Source organism: Trematomus bernacchii, unplaced genomic scaffold (assembly GCF_902827165.1).
Source record: "Trematomus bernacchii unplaced genomic scaffold, fTreBer1.1, whole genome shotgun sequence".
Taxonomy (NCBI): Eukaryota; Metazoa; Chordata; class Actinopteri; order Perciformes; family Nototheniidae; genus Trematomus; species Trematomus bernacchii.
In genome coordinates, this window is record NW_022987409.1 from 1388553 (window position 1) to 1407074 (window position 18522).

The window sequence follows — 18522 nt, forward strand, 5'->3', positions numbered from 1 at the left end:
ATGTGATACAGCTTATTTGTTTTACATTACATGGTTTGCCATAATTGATACCAGATCATAAACTCATGACTATTTATGTATTTTATTCAGATAGAGGATTTACACATTAATCAACACTGCAAACTCATCTTGCTACAGTATGCTCATGTTTTTGTTCCTGGCTTCCAAGCATTTCCTTTCCATCCCTTCATATACTGCCACATTATAGGGTGTAATATCTGATGAGTAAGCACTCTCTAATATTAATCTGTAACGTTCCCTGGCACAGATCACATTTATATGAGGGGAAGGGAGGTGCTCTGTTTGATGAAACTGATGACGCATGCACTCTATGAACCTGAATTAGAAGCTACATTTCAGTGTCTCTGGGAAATGTGTAAAACATGTAAAGGCTTGATGAAATCTACTAATATTATTCATAATAGGGATTTTTCAGTCAAAAGGATAAATCAGAGGTGCCTGAGTCTTTCAAAAGCTGTTTTGATTTGTGACTCGGGGACAGTGGATGAGACAATGAAGCATAACAGGAATATTTAGACTCAATCTGGAATGTCAGTGAGCATTCATCTTCTGATTTACTTCATCCCATGCAGACGTGTGTTTGTGTTAAGGCTGAAGACACGTTGAGTTTGGTTGTCTGCGCACACACTTCCTCTCAGTGTGTGTGATGAGTCCTCTGTCCTGTTGAGAGGCTGGCAGGCAGTGTGTCGCGCCTCGTAAGACACTTAGTTTGAACTAATGACACCAGTGTGAGGCGAACAGCACGTCTTCAGCGGCCTGAGGACACCGGGGACCTCTGATTCATCCCCAAACTCATAATAGCCTGGTGGTTAGTGTTTTGTGACCTGAACTCAGGGAACAGAAATCATAGGCTAATAATCATTTTCTGCATTGAATAATTTATATTCTCTTAATATTAAAGAGTACATTTCAATTAGTTTACTTGATATTGGGCCAATAACCATTGAGTTTAATGACACAATCATGTATTCTTGTAATATTGTGCTTTATTGAATATTCACTTCTTGATTTTTTAAGTGTATTTTTTAAGCTGCTTTATAAATATTTAAGTAGCAATAAACAAAATTACGGAAAATGATCAACTAACCGAACACATTACATTGGCTCTTATTGAGTATTTTCCAGCTCATTTGTTTTGGATTGTATGGCCCCCAATTTGTTTTGGCAGCTAATAAGATGGATGTATGTCTCTCAGGAGTTGGTTGCGACCAAAACCGAGCATTTAAAATGTATATTGTTTACTACTAAATGCATTAATGAGCATATGTTTGCAGACATCAACACTTTATAAGGTGGTTATATATCAGTTCTGTGTTTCTTAGCTTCAATAATGCAGGTTTAAAGATTTAGACACACCAGAATATGGTAGCACTAGAAGCTAGTTGACTCTACATTAATAACTAAAGCTGTGAGAACCTGTTTCACTGAATCAAGTGTGACGGGGCCTGTTAAATTGGAACATGAAAGCACCCATTGCATTTAATTCAACTATGTAGACTGCAGCTGATAACTGGTAGCAAAACAAACCCTGTTTGCTTCAGTTTTGGCTCCAAGACTGATGAAGAACTCAATGACACTGAGTGTTAAGAGCAGCAAAGGACCAAAAATGGATATAGGCCATAAAAGCATGGCTACTCAACCCTTAAGAAAAAACACAATAGTGCCAATCTGCTAGCAGTAAGCAGTTTGTCAATTGAGGGTTTATTTTTGGCTTTCATGTAATTGAAGCAGCATCATTTAAAGGTCACCGATTATGCAAAATCCACTTTTTCATGTATTTTATACATAAACATGTGTCCCCTCTGTGTAAAGAGATTCTAAACGTTTCAGGGGGGAAAATGTGCTCACTTTTTGTCCTGATCCATTTATATAAAAACCTGTCTGAAAATGAGCTGATCAGATTTTGGCCACTTTATGATGTCATAACGATTTTTTTGGCTTGTGTAACCATTCGCCAATCACCAACCAAAGTAACCCCCCCCCCCCCACCTTATCACCTGAATCTCCTCTTGGAGTACCATTGTGTTCTTTTTAACCAAATATCTCTGAGGGGCGTGGGGAGGGGCTCCTTATTTTCATCTAAAGTCACAGACAGAGAATCAGCACTTTTGAAACAGGGCTGAAACAGAGGGGTTTATGGGATGCTACAATGCATGATCTGTTTGGTATGTGGAGCCAAACACTTCAGAGACATGTTTTGTATATATCTGAGACCTATAATATACTGATGAAAAACAGTATAATAGGGGACCTTTAAGAGAAGTTAAGAGAGAGATAGGTTGAATATGGCATGAAAAAAAGAGTGATAACAACTATTATTGGCATTCAACTGATGAATGCTCTTGAAATATGTTAAACTGTTTGTAAAATGTGTCTCTCTATGGACAGTCATTACAATGACATTGGATTAACTTACTTTACTGCTTTAGTTTCCCTATTTAGATCTAATATCTAGAACTGGCTGTAGGACTGTAAAATGGAAAGAAATGGGGAGACATAAGCGATTGTTTGACATTTTGATGATACAGTCATGTAACATACAGTATGTGTCTCACATAAAGTTATTCATTCCCCATCCTTACTTTTTTTGGAGCAAACCTTTATGAATGGATTTCTAAGCATGTGTTGTTTTGGCTGGTTGGGGAGGGTTTCAGTCTCCCACACTGTTCTCAAGCATCTCCCCTCCCCTCAGAAACAGCTGCCTTGGACAGACATTTCCTTCATTCCATTCCCATGAATCTCTTGCTTCCTGAAACATGCACTTTCACTTTTGAAACAAACAGACATTCAACCGTGAACTCTGTTATCTAACAGAGTCGCACACATAGTGTAGGAAGAGCCGTTTATCAAATTCAAAAGAAGTCAAACGGGTAATCAGTGCAACATATTGTCACTGTAGATTCAGTCTTAATGGAACATTTCCATTTGTATTGCTTCTAAGTAGTAATTTAAGAAACTGGAAAAAAGTTGGAAAGTTCATTTCCTTTTCTAATTACTCATCTACCATGAATATTATGTTCCAAAACAGAGCTGAACCAGAAAAAAAGGTCAATCTGTCCCAAAAACACAACCATTGTTTATAGTATAAAATATACAATGGCTTTGTGATTATACATTTAAAAAAGAGTCTCCTTGTTTCCCTGTATACAGCAGTTCAGGGCTGTATTTCTCCACATTATGGCCACAAGTGAACCTGAGTCTCTGGCGAGTGGCATCAGACATCTAATAGTGTCAGTCCAATATGTGCAAGTTATTTGGGTTTACAGGACCGGATTCTGCCTCAGGAGCCAAAGGAGAGACACAGCAGGACAAAATTACCGAGAATTGACTTTAGAAAACTTGAGTTACCTGGGAGCTTGTTCATTTCCTGCATTAGACGGATGGAGAACACAGGTTAACTGCACTTTGCTCTGACGTCCCCCTCTTAAAGCCAAAGGGGGCATGCATGTTTAATAGCATGCAGGGCTTCTTTTATGGCTTCTAAAAAGGGACACATTACATATCCCCTCTGGTCCGCATGGTGGTGACAGCAGCAGCCAGCACCCTGTCTGCTAAAGCTCCACAGAGAAACACAAAGCCTTGTGTACATCTGAGGTCATGCATATGGTACAAACATGGAAACACCATCATCATACAGTATAAAAGCTATGGCAAAAATAGGATTTGAAACATGCATGATATAGTCACGAACACAATGTATTTTTCTATTTGTAGAAATGGCATTAAATAGATAAAAATGCAGTAAACTGTAGTCACACAATCACATGATGGTACTGGCTGCAACTCAGAACAGAAATAAATGTCTCCTTTCAAATAGTATAGGTAACATTGCTCGATAAAGCCATCAAACTAATGTATTTTTCTTAAATATGTAGTCCTTCACTTGTTGTAACCCAACCTCAGTGAGAAGATATCAGAGAGAAAACATATGTGTTGTTTTATCACTTTAATTCTGCACGTGACTGACTCAGTTGAAAAAACAAATCTGAATTCAGTCAAACTTTTGATGGCATTGAATTATAGTTTATTTGTAGATCCAAACCAACAGGTTCTCTTCACTAGGATGACAGGGGGAACTGATAGATTGATAACACAGTTGAACATTATTTTATATTTAAAAAAACAACATCAGATACTGATCTTCATCCTTCAAAATCCGATGTCAGTGATGTGCAGGAACATCCCTGGAAGTTTCTGTTTAGCTCGGGTTACGTACAGGAAGTCCAGCTCCCCAGGGAGTCGTACAGAGAGGAATGTCTGTTCAAGATCTCGACGCCAGAGAGCCCACCACGCTGACTCGCAGGAACGCAGAGAATGTGTCTTCCCGCTCTGCGGTTCACCCCGTTACCATCGCAGACCCTAACCCTTCCCCGCAAAACAACAGAATGGCCACATCAGGGATGCACAGCATTGGGTTGGGCGATTCTGCACTTGAGCTGTCTTTCCTTAAGATGTTTCATTTCCTTAAGTAGAGATGGGATTCTCAGCATGTGAATCAATGCTGCTCTGTAAGTCAGAGTCGAAGCAATTTGTCTGAGGATGTCATATTTATATGTGAGATGGTCATCCGATTATGTCTTCCTGCCATTCTTTTATCTGCCTTGTCAAATATGCTTGCTTTCTGCAAATGCTTTTCTAGTGTTAGTGTCATTTTTTAGGCATCCTGCCAGCAGTTGAAATGGTAACAGGTGTCCTAAATGTATATTATGTAGCCGCCATCAGCACTAGAGTTACATGACCCCTCTATAAATACATGATAGTGACATGATTTACTGTCCTGCTTCCAAGTCACGGCCGCTCCAATTAAATAAGGCAAAGTAGACTAGACATAGAGTAAATCACCTCGCCCACCTTGGTGGAAGCAAACCCATCTGTTAGGTTGACAGATCCGCTTTGATACTAATAGAGTCGCTCTGTCTTGTCACTGACCACTGCTACTATGTGAGAACAGGAGGGGGGGGGGGGGGGGGGGGGGGGGGGGGGGAGTGTGTGAAGTTCTTGTTATTGTGTTTTTACATTTGTCTGATTTGTGTGTGCATGTTGCCCGCTGCAGCCCAGGAAGATGAAAGTCTGTTTTCTTTTTCTGTTCTACATCCGAGTGCCTGCAGGGCTCTGTCGTGGGTCACGTGGGCAAGATAAAAACGTTTCACAATGGAAATCTCACCGTTTTTCTCAAACTAGTCTCTGGTTGGCATTATCTACCATCCCATAATATGCCCCTGAAACAGCAGCAAACATAAAAGAAAACAGTTCCTTTATAAATCCAATGTTGCTGTTTTTTTGCCTTTGCCCTCATGTACTCCAAGTACATTTAAGAAATATGTCCCTGGAGTGCTCAGGGAGGCCATTTATTAGTCACATGGCCAAAAACTGCTGAAAGAAATCTGATTTGTGCAAAATATAGGGTTTCTAATCCAAGAGGCAGGGAAATGGAGAAGTATATTTGTGGCATATTGAGTTAAATCCGTGCGGAGATCTGTCTGGATAAGCAAAAGTCTTGGAGATGCTTTATTTTTTTTGGAAGCTAAAATTGAGTCTGCAGTGAAAGAGGCTTGAAAACACTGTTGCTTTACTTCAGATCTTTCTGTGCTTCCTTTTTGACTGTGTTTGTTATGATACTATATTTTGCATGAAGATGCCCTTGAGCAGGCAGCACAACATCAGGTTAAATTCCAACACGTATCATGACATGTGCTCCTCTGTGTGTTAAATGAGTGTGTCAACCCTCCTGTTGGTTGCATTAGTGCTATATTCAGAAACGAAGCGTGAACTGCCTCTGAACCCCGTCACCTCAAAAGAAATTAACTAAATGTGTTGCTGAAAACCTTATCACACTCTCGCAGAACCAGCCCCCGTTTTTGTAGTCCATGAGCTCAGATGAACTCTTTTGGAGGTTTTACTTGAAGCTGACAAGTGTAAAGCTTTTAGCTTGGGAAGTGTCATTCACACCAGATTTCTGTTCCTGTTATGTGGCTGAACGGTTAAAAGAGGACGGGTACAGCAGCGTCAGGCAGTGAGGACAAAAAGAGTCCAGAGAGGGAGAGTAGATTCAATTGTAGAACTTCAATTATTTAAGATCAGATAAAAACGTGTCTGTTCCAGTTGGGTTGCTACTTGCAATGGTAGGCAAAGTTTTACTGTTATGTCTGCTCTGTATCTTCAGACAACTGGGCCGATAAAACACGTATATATTAAACCAAGATGCAGGGACAGCACCCAATCTTAGAGAGAGGACTCTTATTGCCAACGTTTTTTAGTTTGCCAGTTAAAAAAGACAGAATGAAGAGGAAGGTCAGGTATCAGGATGACATCTAGAAGAGCGAAGATGAAACATCAGAAGTGTCAGGGAAGCAGGAGCAAATAGTGGGGCGGGAGAGAGGAGCTGCAGGGGGTCCATGATGTTTGACGTTTAGTGTGTTTCACTCATCGCTCAAGTTTGAAATGACAAGCCCTCACTTCCACAACCTGCCTCCAGCAAACATACAAGTAAGGCTTTAGCTGTTGACAAACATTTAACAGGTAATAGTAAACAACTGAACTAACAAATGTTAAGAATTTCTAGTTAAAGTAATAGTCTGACATTTAAGGGAAATATGCTCATTCTCTTTTTCGCTGAGAACTAGATGAGAAAAAATCAATAGCACTCTCACGTCTGTGGAGCCAGCAGCCGGTCAGAAGTACCTCGAAAGTTCACAAATACCATTGTTTTTATGTTTGTGTATCCATTCAAAAACTGAAAGATACTAATGGCCAATAAATAGTCTGGTGAACGCCCCATAAAAAGGTGTATGATCGTTTTTACGCTGCAGTTTTATGCATGTATTAAATATTGAGATTAATTGTGTTAATTAATGAGTGTAAGAGTTGCGGTTTGGTGAATGTATTTCTTCTTATTCAGAGCCAGGCTAGTTTCCTCCTGCTTCTATAAATGCTGAGCTAAGCTCATCTGTTGCCGGCTACAGCTACATATATATATGTAGGTAGGGATGTCCCGATCACCTTTTTTTGCTCCCGATCCGATTCCGATCATTTGATTTTGACAATCTGCTGATACCGGTTTTTCCCGATACGATCTTTATGCAATGCATTAAGAGAAAAAAAAGGAAAAAAGCATTCAAGTTGTCCCTTAAGGTTATTTTTTTTATTTAAATGACAGTACCCAACTACCCATTCTATCCAACATGGATATAGCTTCTTTTTTTCACAGCAGCATTTGATCAGTTCAGTTGTGCAGCATTGGATCAAAACAAAATAAAGCTTATCAGTGGTCCACCACAAAATAACCATGTAAACAAATTGAGTGCAGATAGTGCAGTAACAAAACAAAAATAACTCTACTGGAAAGAGGTAGCTTGACTAGCTTCACAAGTTCACAGATTTGAGAGAAATAAGCAACCAGGTCTATGAAAACAAGCCCAAAAGAAGCAACACATACATGATGTTGTGGAATTTTAAACAAACTAAGGCCTCAGGATGACTTTGCGACGTGAACATGGTAATTTTTGTTTTGTAACATTAAATAAAATAATACAAATATTTTATAAAAAATTAATTTAAAAAAAGAATTCCCGATCCCCGATCTTTTTCTCCCGGTTCCGATCTTTTGAAAATCACGTGATCGGATCGGGACATCTCTATATGTAGGTATTGATCCTCTTTACTGACTCTCCTCGAGAAAGTAAATAAGAATATTCCCCCTGAATGTGACACTATTGCTATAAACAGCAAAATGTCTGCAGAAGTGGAATAAGCTGTTTTATGGAATACATTTTTTTTATTTCCAATACCCAGTTTTGTAATGTAATTGTCACTCTTTTTATCCCAAATTAGCAAAAAATATCTTACTGGGATGACAGGCATTAAGTTCTTGTCCCCATCAAATGTTTTACAGGATTATGGGATATAGCCAAGTGTTATGAGTCTCAAAAGAGCTATAAGTAAAGTTCTCTAACTAAATAGCATTATATTTGAGGAGAAGGGAAACAGAGAGGGGAGCTGGCAGTCAAGGTGTACATGTTGATGCATGAATCCAGGTGCACAGAGATAGAGATTAGAATGATGCAATAGAAGATGATGATAGTGATATCTTTCCTAGAAAATCACTTCATCTGCCTGAAGCAGTTGCCTTTTCCAGGCAGCCTTCTTCTCCAAATGGGAAAATGGGTTTGAGGTGTATGCACTAGCTCAACCGGAAAGCTCTGCTTATCACGGGTCTGTGAAGTGCACATTCATTTTCCACAAGCGCAAATGTGCTGTGGTCTATGTGTTGGAAGAGGGATCATCTGGTGTGTCATTTTGCCACGAGTGGTAAAGTAAAACACCTTCAAGGACTCTGAAAGCTGTGGGGCCGTGATGAAAACTTCACAACTGTCATCTCAGTTAGTCATTGCGTTGTCGCAGGCATACAGCTCTGAACGCAGCTTCTTTAGGGAATACAACACCAACTGTTCTCTGTCAGTCTTTACCAATGGCTTTTAGTAATTAAATGTAATGAGAGACAGCACGCATAATGTGGAGGTGACAAGGCATATATTAAGACCTAATAAAAGGTTCCACTTGGTATATTACAGTTTTAATGGAAAGTATTTAAGTTCTGATAACCCAAAATCTGGAAATGTCTCAACTAGTTTTTATGACATCAAGTACTATCCTTTGTTATATTAACAACTGAAAGGGTGATAATGAAATAGTTCATAGTTAAACACAATACAACACATTTTGTGTTAAGAGTGTACATATCATCACGATGCCTCTATAAGGTCACTGTTTTCAACATTTGCCACAGATTAATATCAGCATTGTACGTACAGTATACAAATAGAGCCTAACGTCGCCATTTGTCACCTCAAAATATATGTGACTTCCCTGACGTCTGTACAACCTTTACTTTCCCCCTTACTTTGTGTGGATGTCTTGGTGCTTAAAGGCTTAAGGGGAGATTAACTGAGAACAACACCTTGGTTTCAACAAGCATTCTTCAGCTAACCAGGCGCCACAGACAGCTGTGCTTATCTCACTTCTGTGAAAACTTTTGCACAACGCTGGGTGCGGTAGAAATCACATGGGATTATGGTACTTAATCAGAAGCACATCCACATCCATGTAGTTATTAAAGTGAAATATGTCTGTATGAGATTCATGCAGTGTGTAGAATTGCATAGCTGATAGGAAATTGCCTCTAAAACCTCCGGCTCCAGTGAGCGAAAGACAACATGAGATAGTTTTATGCTTGTGCACGCATCCATATTATTTACTAATACAAAACATACAAAGCTACCCCACCTCATCTTGGGATTTTCTGCACTCTCTGCACCCAGCTAGCCAATCAGGTTGCTTGTTTTTTCTCTTGGAAAACATCTTCTGCAGCACCGTCGTGTTGATGTGTGTCAGCGGTGGTCCTCATTACGCTGTTATATTTGTGAGGGTGTAAACGGCACGTTTCTGTGACCTCCTGTTGACTGACTGCAGCTCTGCGCCTCCACTGAAATATAACCATTTTCACTTTTTAACCATCAAACCTTGATTAATGTCCCAGTCAAATGTAGTCTTGCTTCCACGCACCATTTTGCTGATTGGTACTATATATTCTAATTTCTTCTTAGTACCGTGTGTGCACAGTTGAACATATGTGACAAAGGAACGCTTTATACAAATTGTCTACACAGACCTTGGACTTAACTAAGTGAACATATGAAGCCATTCTTTTCGCTCTTCTGTGGACATCATTTTAGGATTTCATAGCAGTTATTTTCAAAAAGACATTGGTATTTTGTTTTTCTGTGTAGCAGTGAGTCACAAGGTTTTAATGACACAGAGCCAAACAACGGCCTCTGGAGTCCCATCAGCCAGGATGACTCAGACCCAGGACACTACTCTCTCCCATTTGGCTCATTTTAGAAAATAAGGCAAAATGAATAAACGCGCTTTCACTAAATGTGTTTGTGTATATCAAATCTATTTGCAATGACAACCAATTGGTAGGAGCAGAGGACAGTGAGGCCCGTCATGCTGCACCCTGCCACTTAGAGCTGGTGCTGAGGGAGGTGAACGTAGAGGACAGGCGGTTAGTAATAAGCCATGGAAATACTACATAATGAAATGGGTCCTGTCCTGACTGCCACACAAGGATTGCATCTTTTTAAAGTCCATACACCAAAATATCTACAGTTTATGGCCACTATATTTATTGGTTTATTTTATAATGACTGTGCACATTAGTAGAACAACAATTACAGTTATAAAAATATTCCCATTGGCTTGTTTCTATATCCTCTTAAATCCTAAAAAAAGGAAAGTCTGCTGATTAAATATCAGAAATGTGTGGGTTAAATTAGACACAACAATGTCCTGTTGTATATCATAGAACCAATTTGGCAATTGGACAGTCGAAAAAATAACAAGCCAGACTTGTGTAGATGCTCTGGGAGCAGAACTGTGCACATGGTGCCAGACTGTTGATTTGTCTTGTTGTTTTTTAAGAAAGAAAGAATGAAAGAAAGTAAGAAAAACACAAAGAACCACCAAAGGACCATCTCTCTTTCTGTGTCACAGAGATGTAAGAGGTTCAAATCAGCTAGAGCACCGTGTTCTTGGAATCAGCAGGAATTCATTGCATTGCTGAAGGACACTTCAGCGGAGACGCTCATTGAGTCCAGTGATTTAACCTGGATTATTTGATTGGAGGGCAGCCTCCCTGCTGATCAGGACGCTCTCCAATATGCCTTTTTCCCAGGAGCCATTTTGACATGTCATTACAGGGAAACACAGGTGTAATTGATAACATTCATTATGGTCCTGTACCATTGAGGTGGGCCAGGGCCCTGGTACTGTGCCTGCTGGCTCACTGGAATGGCTCACTAAATAGAAAAAGAAAATATCATAGAAAATCATAAATTGTTTCAATTTTACCTGTGTTTACCCTGAGGTTACATGTCAAAATGGTTGCTATAAAAGTGGCCTATTAAAGCCTAAGATGTGAATCACTGTTGTAGCCCTTTTTCTTCCGTAAAATGATTCTCAAAATGTTAAAAAAATGTATTTAACTAAACAAATTTGCCGTTTTAGCTACAGAGCTTTGGTCTGTGGGTGTGTATACAGATGTTGTGACCCTCCTAAGTATCTTGATATGGTTTAACATTGTTTGGATGGTTATCTGTGGTTAAGGCATACCAAGCAGCAAATCATATCTGTATATGCATGGCACGTCCTGAGCAGGTGTTTTCATTTGACTTGTATCTTGAAATCTAGGCCTTTTTCAGGGCTACAGGCTATGCACTTTAGATGTCAGTTACAGATGAACATGACCTTGCCGTATCTGATCAGTTGGCTACAAAGCTGTACTCGCTGTTTCTCTGGACTTTACTACCAATATTGAATATAAGCTTGTACACACTATAAATTACTTTTTTTTAAAAATGATGTTTTATCCAGAAGCCAGTTACCACTCTATATGACCTCTGCTTTATTCTCCTTTGTCTTCACAAAGCAGCCAAACCGAGCCCCATTGATAGTAATGTCTTTGGTCAGGAGTCACAGTGGGTTGTTAGAGAGGACAGTAATATTCCTTATGCAGCAAACAGCTAGCAGCAGCACTATGATATCATCTACTATGGATAAGGCTGGACGTGGATAACAAGGATGTGTTATGAGCTGCACAGCGTACAACTCAGATGATGAAACTACTTAAAGATCCACTCATGCCTGCTTATAATACTGTACGCTCTGGTGTCTGTGGGATGCAAGTGATGCACAAATCAATGAACATATTAGGACTGTATACTGACGCTGAGCTTAAATAAGAGTAGCAACAGCTTCAGAAAGATTCAGTATACTTTACATCAGGAAGACTGCACTTTAGACTTGGACATATTCTTTGTAAATGTCTGACAAGCTTCTAATTCCATTTTGTTAACGACCTGTAAATATACTTAAATATATTATGTCATCTTGGGGACCATTGGTAAAATAGTGGTGCTTTTCTACACTAAATCACAAAATAGGTCATTTCCCAGTCAGGTGTTCAAATGGCCTCAGTGCTTTCCATCTGCTTAATATTTTTAGAACATTTCAGAGCCAAATAAATTCCCTCAGTCATCTTTTTTTTTATTCTGTTACCCTGGTCGTCCAAAACATTCCTGAGACCATTTGAACGTCCTCTTAAACCGTAATAAAACACTGGGTCATTGAGTTTTGCACTGCACGCGCGCTATGGGGGTCATTAGTTACATCAACCATGTGTGTCAAACAGTAAAAAACCTGGACATAAAAAAACATAAATCTTTGAGGAATTTCAAACAGTGTAGGTTTATTTTAACGATACATTAATATATTTTAAGCCCATTCAACCATGTAATTGAAATAGACATAAGGATAAGGTTTTTCCTCATGTAGCATCCCTTCCTGTGTTTTAGTTTGTTAATCTTACTATCTCTAGCTTTCTTCTACTTGTAGTAGTCCTGGGTCAGCCTGTTCCTCACCCAAACAAATAATTGGGAAGCCAAAAGCACACTGGGGCCTTTGGGATATCCGACAGTCTTATAAACAAAATCAAATGCCAACTTGTGCCTGAACTCCTTGCTGCTATTTGGTAGTCATGACGATTCATTATTTGCTTTGAAACCTACAGAGAAATGTTTTGATCCTAATCCCCTCGTGTGGCTAAAAACCTAAATTACTATTGGATTTGTGTCCATTTAAGATGGCTTTTTCTCATAATAAGCCTTAAGGGGTAAAAGCTATTGGGATTCATATTGCTGAGCACTGAAATAAGTTAACTATAGCAGTACAGAAGTGTCCTTCCGTACCCTTCCCTGCTTCCTTTTCCTGCAACTTGTTTTAAATTCCCCCACCAGCCTTATAAATGAAAGTAAGCATCTTGTAGCTGTCTGCTCCCATTTAACGCTGCACCCCCACTGTGTCTGGATCCCTTGAAGATTTGAGCGGTCGCTTATAGCTTGAAGGTCACAGGAGTTCATGTGTAGCAGTTTATTGAGCTAACACTTTGAGAGCAAATACCGTACAACCACTATTAAACTTGACATGTATGATTTATAGCTATTTATTCAATTGGTAGGTGAACTATTTTACCTTGCAAAACAGGCAAAGCAAAAACACACAAATGAACAGATTTTGGCAGTGAGATACAAACAAAAAAGTGTTAACATTTTAGTTTTAAGCATCCCTATAGGCCTCATTAATTGGGCTTCAGCCAGCAGGTTATGAGACAAGCATGACTCTCAGTTTGTTATACCCTGCTACAATTGGTTGGTCCCAGGAGCTCTGCCCTATGGAATATTATCCTCAGACAAAAAGCCTGCTTCCCAGAAGGATTGTGTTACTTACACATCCAGACTTTGAAAAGCCTCTTGTTAACAACAGCTGTAAAGTGAGCTTGTTCTATTATATTGCTCTTTCTGGAGTTTCTACTCTCCCACTTTCATTTCTGTTACTCTTACTTTCTCAATGTTCATAGGGAAGGATCTTGAATTAATTAAAATCAAAAGACTTTGAAGTTGGATACTTAGCCTCAGAGCACGAATGTGTGAATTGGTGTTGTTACGTTGATGGCCCCGTGGTTCCACCGAAGGTCATTTGTCATTTTGTGAGCGAAGCAATGCAGTGATGCATACAAATCCTGTGTTTTTTATTTTCTTCCTATAACCAAGCACTTCTAAATATTTAGAAGGCAGTATTTTCCTGATATGTCGAACATCTCTTACTTTTTTATACTCCTTCTTAGTTTTTCTACCTTTGAATTTGATCTCAGATAAACGTCCTTTTAATAATCTGTAGCAGAGAGTTACAGTGAGAATCGAGTGAGAGTCTCCGGCTGGTTAATTTCACAGAAAAAATAGTTGCCTGATAGAGAAAAATAATTGAATTTTTTTATTCTGTTACTCCATGATGTAATTCTGTGTAATGTCATGGTTTAGAAATGTGAATTGATATACAGACTGTGAACAGTGATGGCTGGAGATTAAACTGTGACGGCTGTCTCAAACTTGATTGAAACGTGTGTTCAGTAAACCCTTTATCATACATATGATCATTTTTTCCCCCACAATCCATTTCTCCAGTCTCCTTAGCTACTGTATTACAAATAGGGTTATGTCCTTTATTTGTTTCAAAGAGAAATGGGATCATCTATAAAGGCATGAGACCCCAGAGCCCCTCAACACAATGAAGTCATATGAGGGGGTGGTGATCTAACCCAAGATGATGAGCTGTCAGCAGCTGCGGTTGTAACTGTGCCAAGACGGACAGAATAAGGACTGAAGAAGGGAGACACGTAGAGGGGGAGGGGGGAGACAGAAAGCTAGGTTAGGGCAAGAGAAGACCTTCTATATATAGAGAGAGAGAAAGGTAGAGAGTGACAGATAACGAGGGGAAAGAGCAACACAAGACTGAATTAGAGGGCTGGCCAGACTCTGCCAAGCTGCCCGTCTCAGCACGGGACTCATGCCTATTTCCATCCCATCATCCCCCTCCATCTCTGTCACACTCTCTGTTCCCTCTCATGACATGCCATGTCCAAAGCTGAGTCAGTGAATGAATGATATTACCTTACGCTATGGGCCGGCCTACCCCACCATGCCTCATCATGTGCCTCAAGCAACTGAAATGCAATTTGTCACTAAATTCTGCGTGGCTTTTATTTTCCTCCTCCCTCCATTCGTGTCTTCCTCGACCTTACGTTCTTGCATTCAAACTTTCTCTTTCTCTGTCGTTGTGTGCCGCTTTTGTATTTATCTGTGTAGGTTGAACAACAGTAGCCAAAAACACTTCAATTAGTGTTGTGAAGGTGGAGGTGTTATCATTTCCTAAACATGTTCTTTTTGGAAGTTATGTTTATTTTGCCACAATGACTTTCTGTTTACACATTACTGTTGGTGTTTTTTTTACGATTCTTTTCTAAAACACTTTCACAATCAGTTTTAACGACCCAGCCTGATTCAGAAAATCACTGGTTTGAGACTAGCTAACAAAGTAAGTTAATAAATTAAATTTATAAAGCACCTTTCATTGCTAACAGCAATCCCAAGGTGCTACAAGTTATACATCTAGCTGGTGCAAACTAATCTGTATATATTTTCAAGTTCCTAACTGTTGACATAGCTGTTCTAAAACATTTTTGACAGAATAAGCCGTCATAGCAATTTATTAAAAAAATTCCTTGTTTGGCTTGACGTTTAATTTTGCCACCGCCTTCATGTCGCCATCTATCCAACTCTGGCAGGCACCTTTTGCCACCCATCACACCCTTCTGTGCCCCCATTCCTCTCTCAATCCATGTTTTCCTCCACTCCCTCTCTCGCTATCGGAGTGGTTCTAGCCGTCTTTGATGTCTGTTGTGTGTTTTAATGAGTTTGTTGTTGACGGTTGCTGTGCCTCCCTCTCTCTCTCTCTCTCTGCCACTCATCCTGCCTGCTGGGCTGAAGCCACAGGAGTGCTAACACAAGTCAAGCACAAACCTATCTACACACACACACTCAAAAAAGTCGCTTTTTTGTGGCCATTTATAGAGCAGATGAACACAGACAAAGTGTAGTGCTTTTTTTCAATAACAGGTACAAGCAGATGTCATACGCATACACAGCCACACAATCATGTGATGTAACTGTACAAATGCAGATATGTCTACTGATCCACACACACATAAAGACAGGCAGAAACACACACACACACACACACACACACACACACACACACACACACACATGCATGTATGTAGAGGACAGAGGAGTTTGTTTCAATTCTGTCTCGAGGGCGGCAGCTGTGTTCTGATGTATTAATCATCTTCGTCTCCAGCTTGCTAATTAATGACCCATCTGTCCCCTCTCACTGATGTTCCACTTCAAACTCCCTCATACACAAACACACACTCGCAGGGCTGCAACACAACAACTGAATGCAAGTTCCAGTGATGAAACTCCAGCTCCAGTTACAGGGAAATATTCCCAGACACTGTGAGCCACTCTCTCTCATCTGCTTTCATGTAGAAGACCAAAAGAAGAGTGTTTGTGGCAAATTTACCAGGGAGTTGTTCTCTTCTTCAGTGGTGTTTAGATGGCAGACATTGTGCGTTTGGGTTTGCCTGCGTGTGTGTTTATGTGTGCACTTATGTGGGTGTGTGTGTGTGTGTTCGTAGGCTTATCAGGTGAGCCCGGGCAGAGTGTCAGATGCGGTAATGGAGGCTTCAAAGACAAGCGCTGCGGTGAGTTCCCTGGTTGCCTTTTTCAAACCCTCCCCATCCTCCCCTATCCCTCCATAGAGACACACAGGTAGATGGATAAAGAGTGGAGGCAGGGAAGAAGATAAGCAGCAGAGAGATGAATACTTAAGTGGGTGCAAAGTCAAATACACAACATCCAGGCAGAGTAAATCAGGCAAAGAAGATATTGGGAAGCAGGGAAGCTGCCTGACAAACAAGACAGACAGACGGACAGTCAGACAGTCAGACAATCCAGGTGCTTGCCCAGCCCCCCCCCCCCCCCACACCCTCCCCCCCCTTCACTTGCATGCATAGAGCTACTTCAAACACCCGCCGCTTGTCTGCTGCTTTGTTCGCCTGTTCTCTTTGCAGCTGTGGTTGTTGTTTTTGTTGTGTTGATGTTCACCGTCGTCACCGCCATCGAGGATTTGCTTCCTTTTCAACGGCAGTTCTATTTCTGACTTACTATCTGCTCGTTTCCATTTTCATCTTTTGTACTGTATATGTGTTTGAGTGCGTTTATTTATGTGTGTGTGTGTCTTTTGTTTTGCATTTGATAAACAGACACAGTAAAGGGATAGTAATTGAGTGTTTGATCATTTAGATCACTAGTGGAGGTGTTTGTTTCTGTTTGTTTTTATTCTTTTGGGATCAAATGGGTTTTTTTCTGGCTTTTAAGTAAAGTATGACAAGAGCAGGCAGTTAAACTATTACATTACAGGCCATATGTTAGCTAATATGAGCATTTGTAGCTGTTAAAAAGCAATTATGGGATTGTATATGTTGTCATCTACGTTTGCAGAAATGTATAGTTTATTTTGCTTTACATTTGTAGGTATTAACCTGTCAGTGTAACCTGATATGTCTCAGCTTTAGAATTCATTTTAATGTATAGCTCCCTTCTCTGTATTTGCATGGATTTCATATGTTATTAAGCAACCCTCATGCCATAATCAAAAACAAAATAACTGAACAACATAAGGCAAAATTAGTACAGAAATATTTCCCGTTGTCACCGAAAGCATGTCTTTATATTAACAATGTATTTAGTATCACTGTATTTTACATAATCACTGTGTTGGGGCCAACTCCAAGATATGTGTGTATTGATAGCCTTCAATTGCTCTATATCTGTCAGATCATATTAGTGCAGTATTAAAGTAACACATAGGCTTAAGCACAACCTAACAGTGCAGGACTTAAACAAATGCCTTTTGATTTTCAATAGAAATAATCAAACATCACATACTGGGGCATTCTGCAGCAAGATATATATTTATAATAGAGAACAATTTAGTCGTCTTTAGTTTTGGTTTTTAATGAAAAGATCACACATATATATCATTTTAGAAATTATAATAATATCAGGTTTTTAACTGAATAATAAAACACAATCACGTTTTGGCTTCAACAACCTGTGTTGTCCTGTGGATGCACCTTCTGCACCCTGTACATGTGTTAATGTGTGGCTTTATCTCCCTGTCCCTGCTTCCTCCTCCTCCTCCTCCCTCCCAACAGCAAACCCTGGAGAACAACCTGACCAACCTGGTGAAGAGGAACAGCGAGCTGGAGAACCAAATGGCAAAGCTCATCCAGATCTGTCAACAGGTTGAGGTATGCAAACATCTATATGTTTGTGTGTGGAAGTTAGTAGTACGCTTAGTTATTGTGACAGTAATTTAAACCATAGCGAGATTTTTTAGGGGGTAGTTGGATGGATATTTGAGCAATACTAAAATCTTAGTTTTAAATGTAAGTGGGTCACTTGGAATCACTTGGCTCCCTGCAACCCCACAAGAGCTACCCTGCATTTGATGTGCACGTTGTCAGACTTTCTGTCCTAAAGCCTTCATCCAGCACTTTTCAATGTGTCAAGCTTCAAAAACAATCACAACACAAGCCAGGGTTTCAGTTTTATGGTAGCTGACCCGTGCCAAAAAGTTTTGAGGATTGAGGCTTTAACCTTCTTCCCTCTCTTTTGAACAGACCAACCATAAACACCCCCAAGCCTGTCACTGTTATTGATTATATACAGTTTACAGCCTTTGCTATTGGTGACTGCTCTCTTGCCACGCTCTTTACACTTTGTCTATTACTCTGGAACGTTTCTGATTGAAGAAGTACAGGGGTGGAAATGGGACTTTCTTTTCTATCCCTCCTCCTCCTCGATCGTGGTAGTGGTTGTGCTGGCAATACAATCAGTGCCCTATTCTTCAGTTCCCTCCACTAGCTTGCTTCTGATCAGATATTGATTTGTGTCAAGACTTAGAGTGCATTTCAGTTCTCTTTCA

At 39.9% G+C, this 18522-nt stretch overlaps 1 protein-coding gene across 5 annotated transcripts in view; it reads left to right on the top strand.

Annotated features, from left to right (window-relative positions):
* The window catches only part of mid2 (midline 2), a 139730-nt gene that overhangs the window by 80386 nt on the left and 40822 nt on the right, over window positions 1–18522 (top strand). For 3 of the 5 annotated variants that reach the window (XM_034137659.1, XM_034137668.1, XM_034137652.1), the window contains 2 exons: window positions 16169–16234; window positions 17750–17845. The exons of 1 other annotated variant lie outside the window; for it this stretch is intronic. In XM_034137659.1, coding sequence (XP_033993550.1) covers window positions 16169–16234; window positions 17750–17845 — 162 coding nt within the window. The remainder of the gene's footprint in view (window positions 1–16168; window positions 16235–17749; window positions 17846–18522) is intronic. One more of the 5 variants, XM_034137676.1, reaches the window with a different exon arrangement.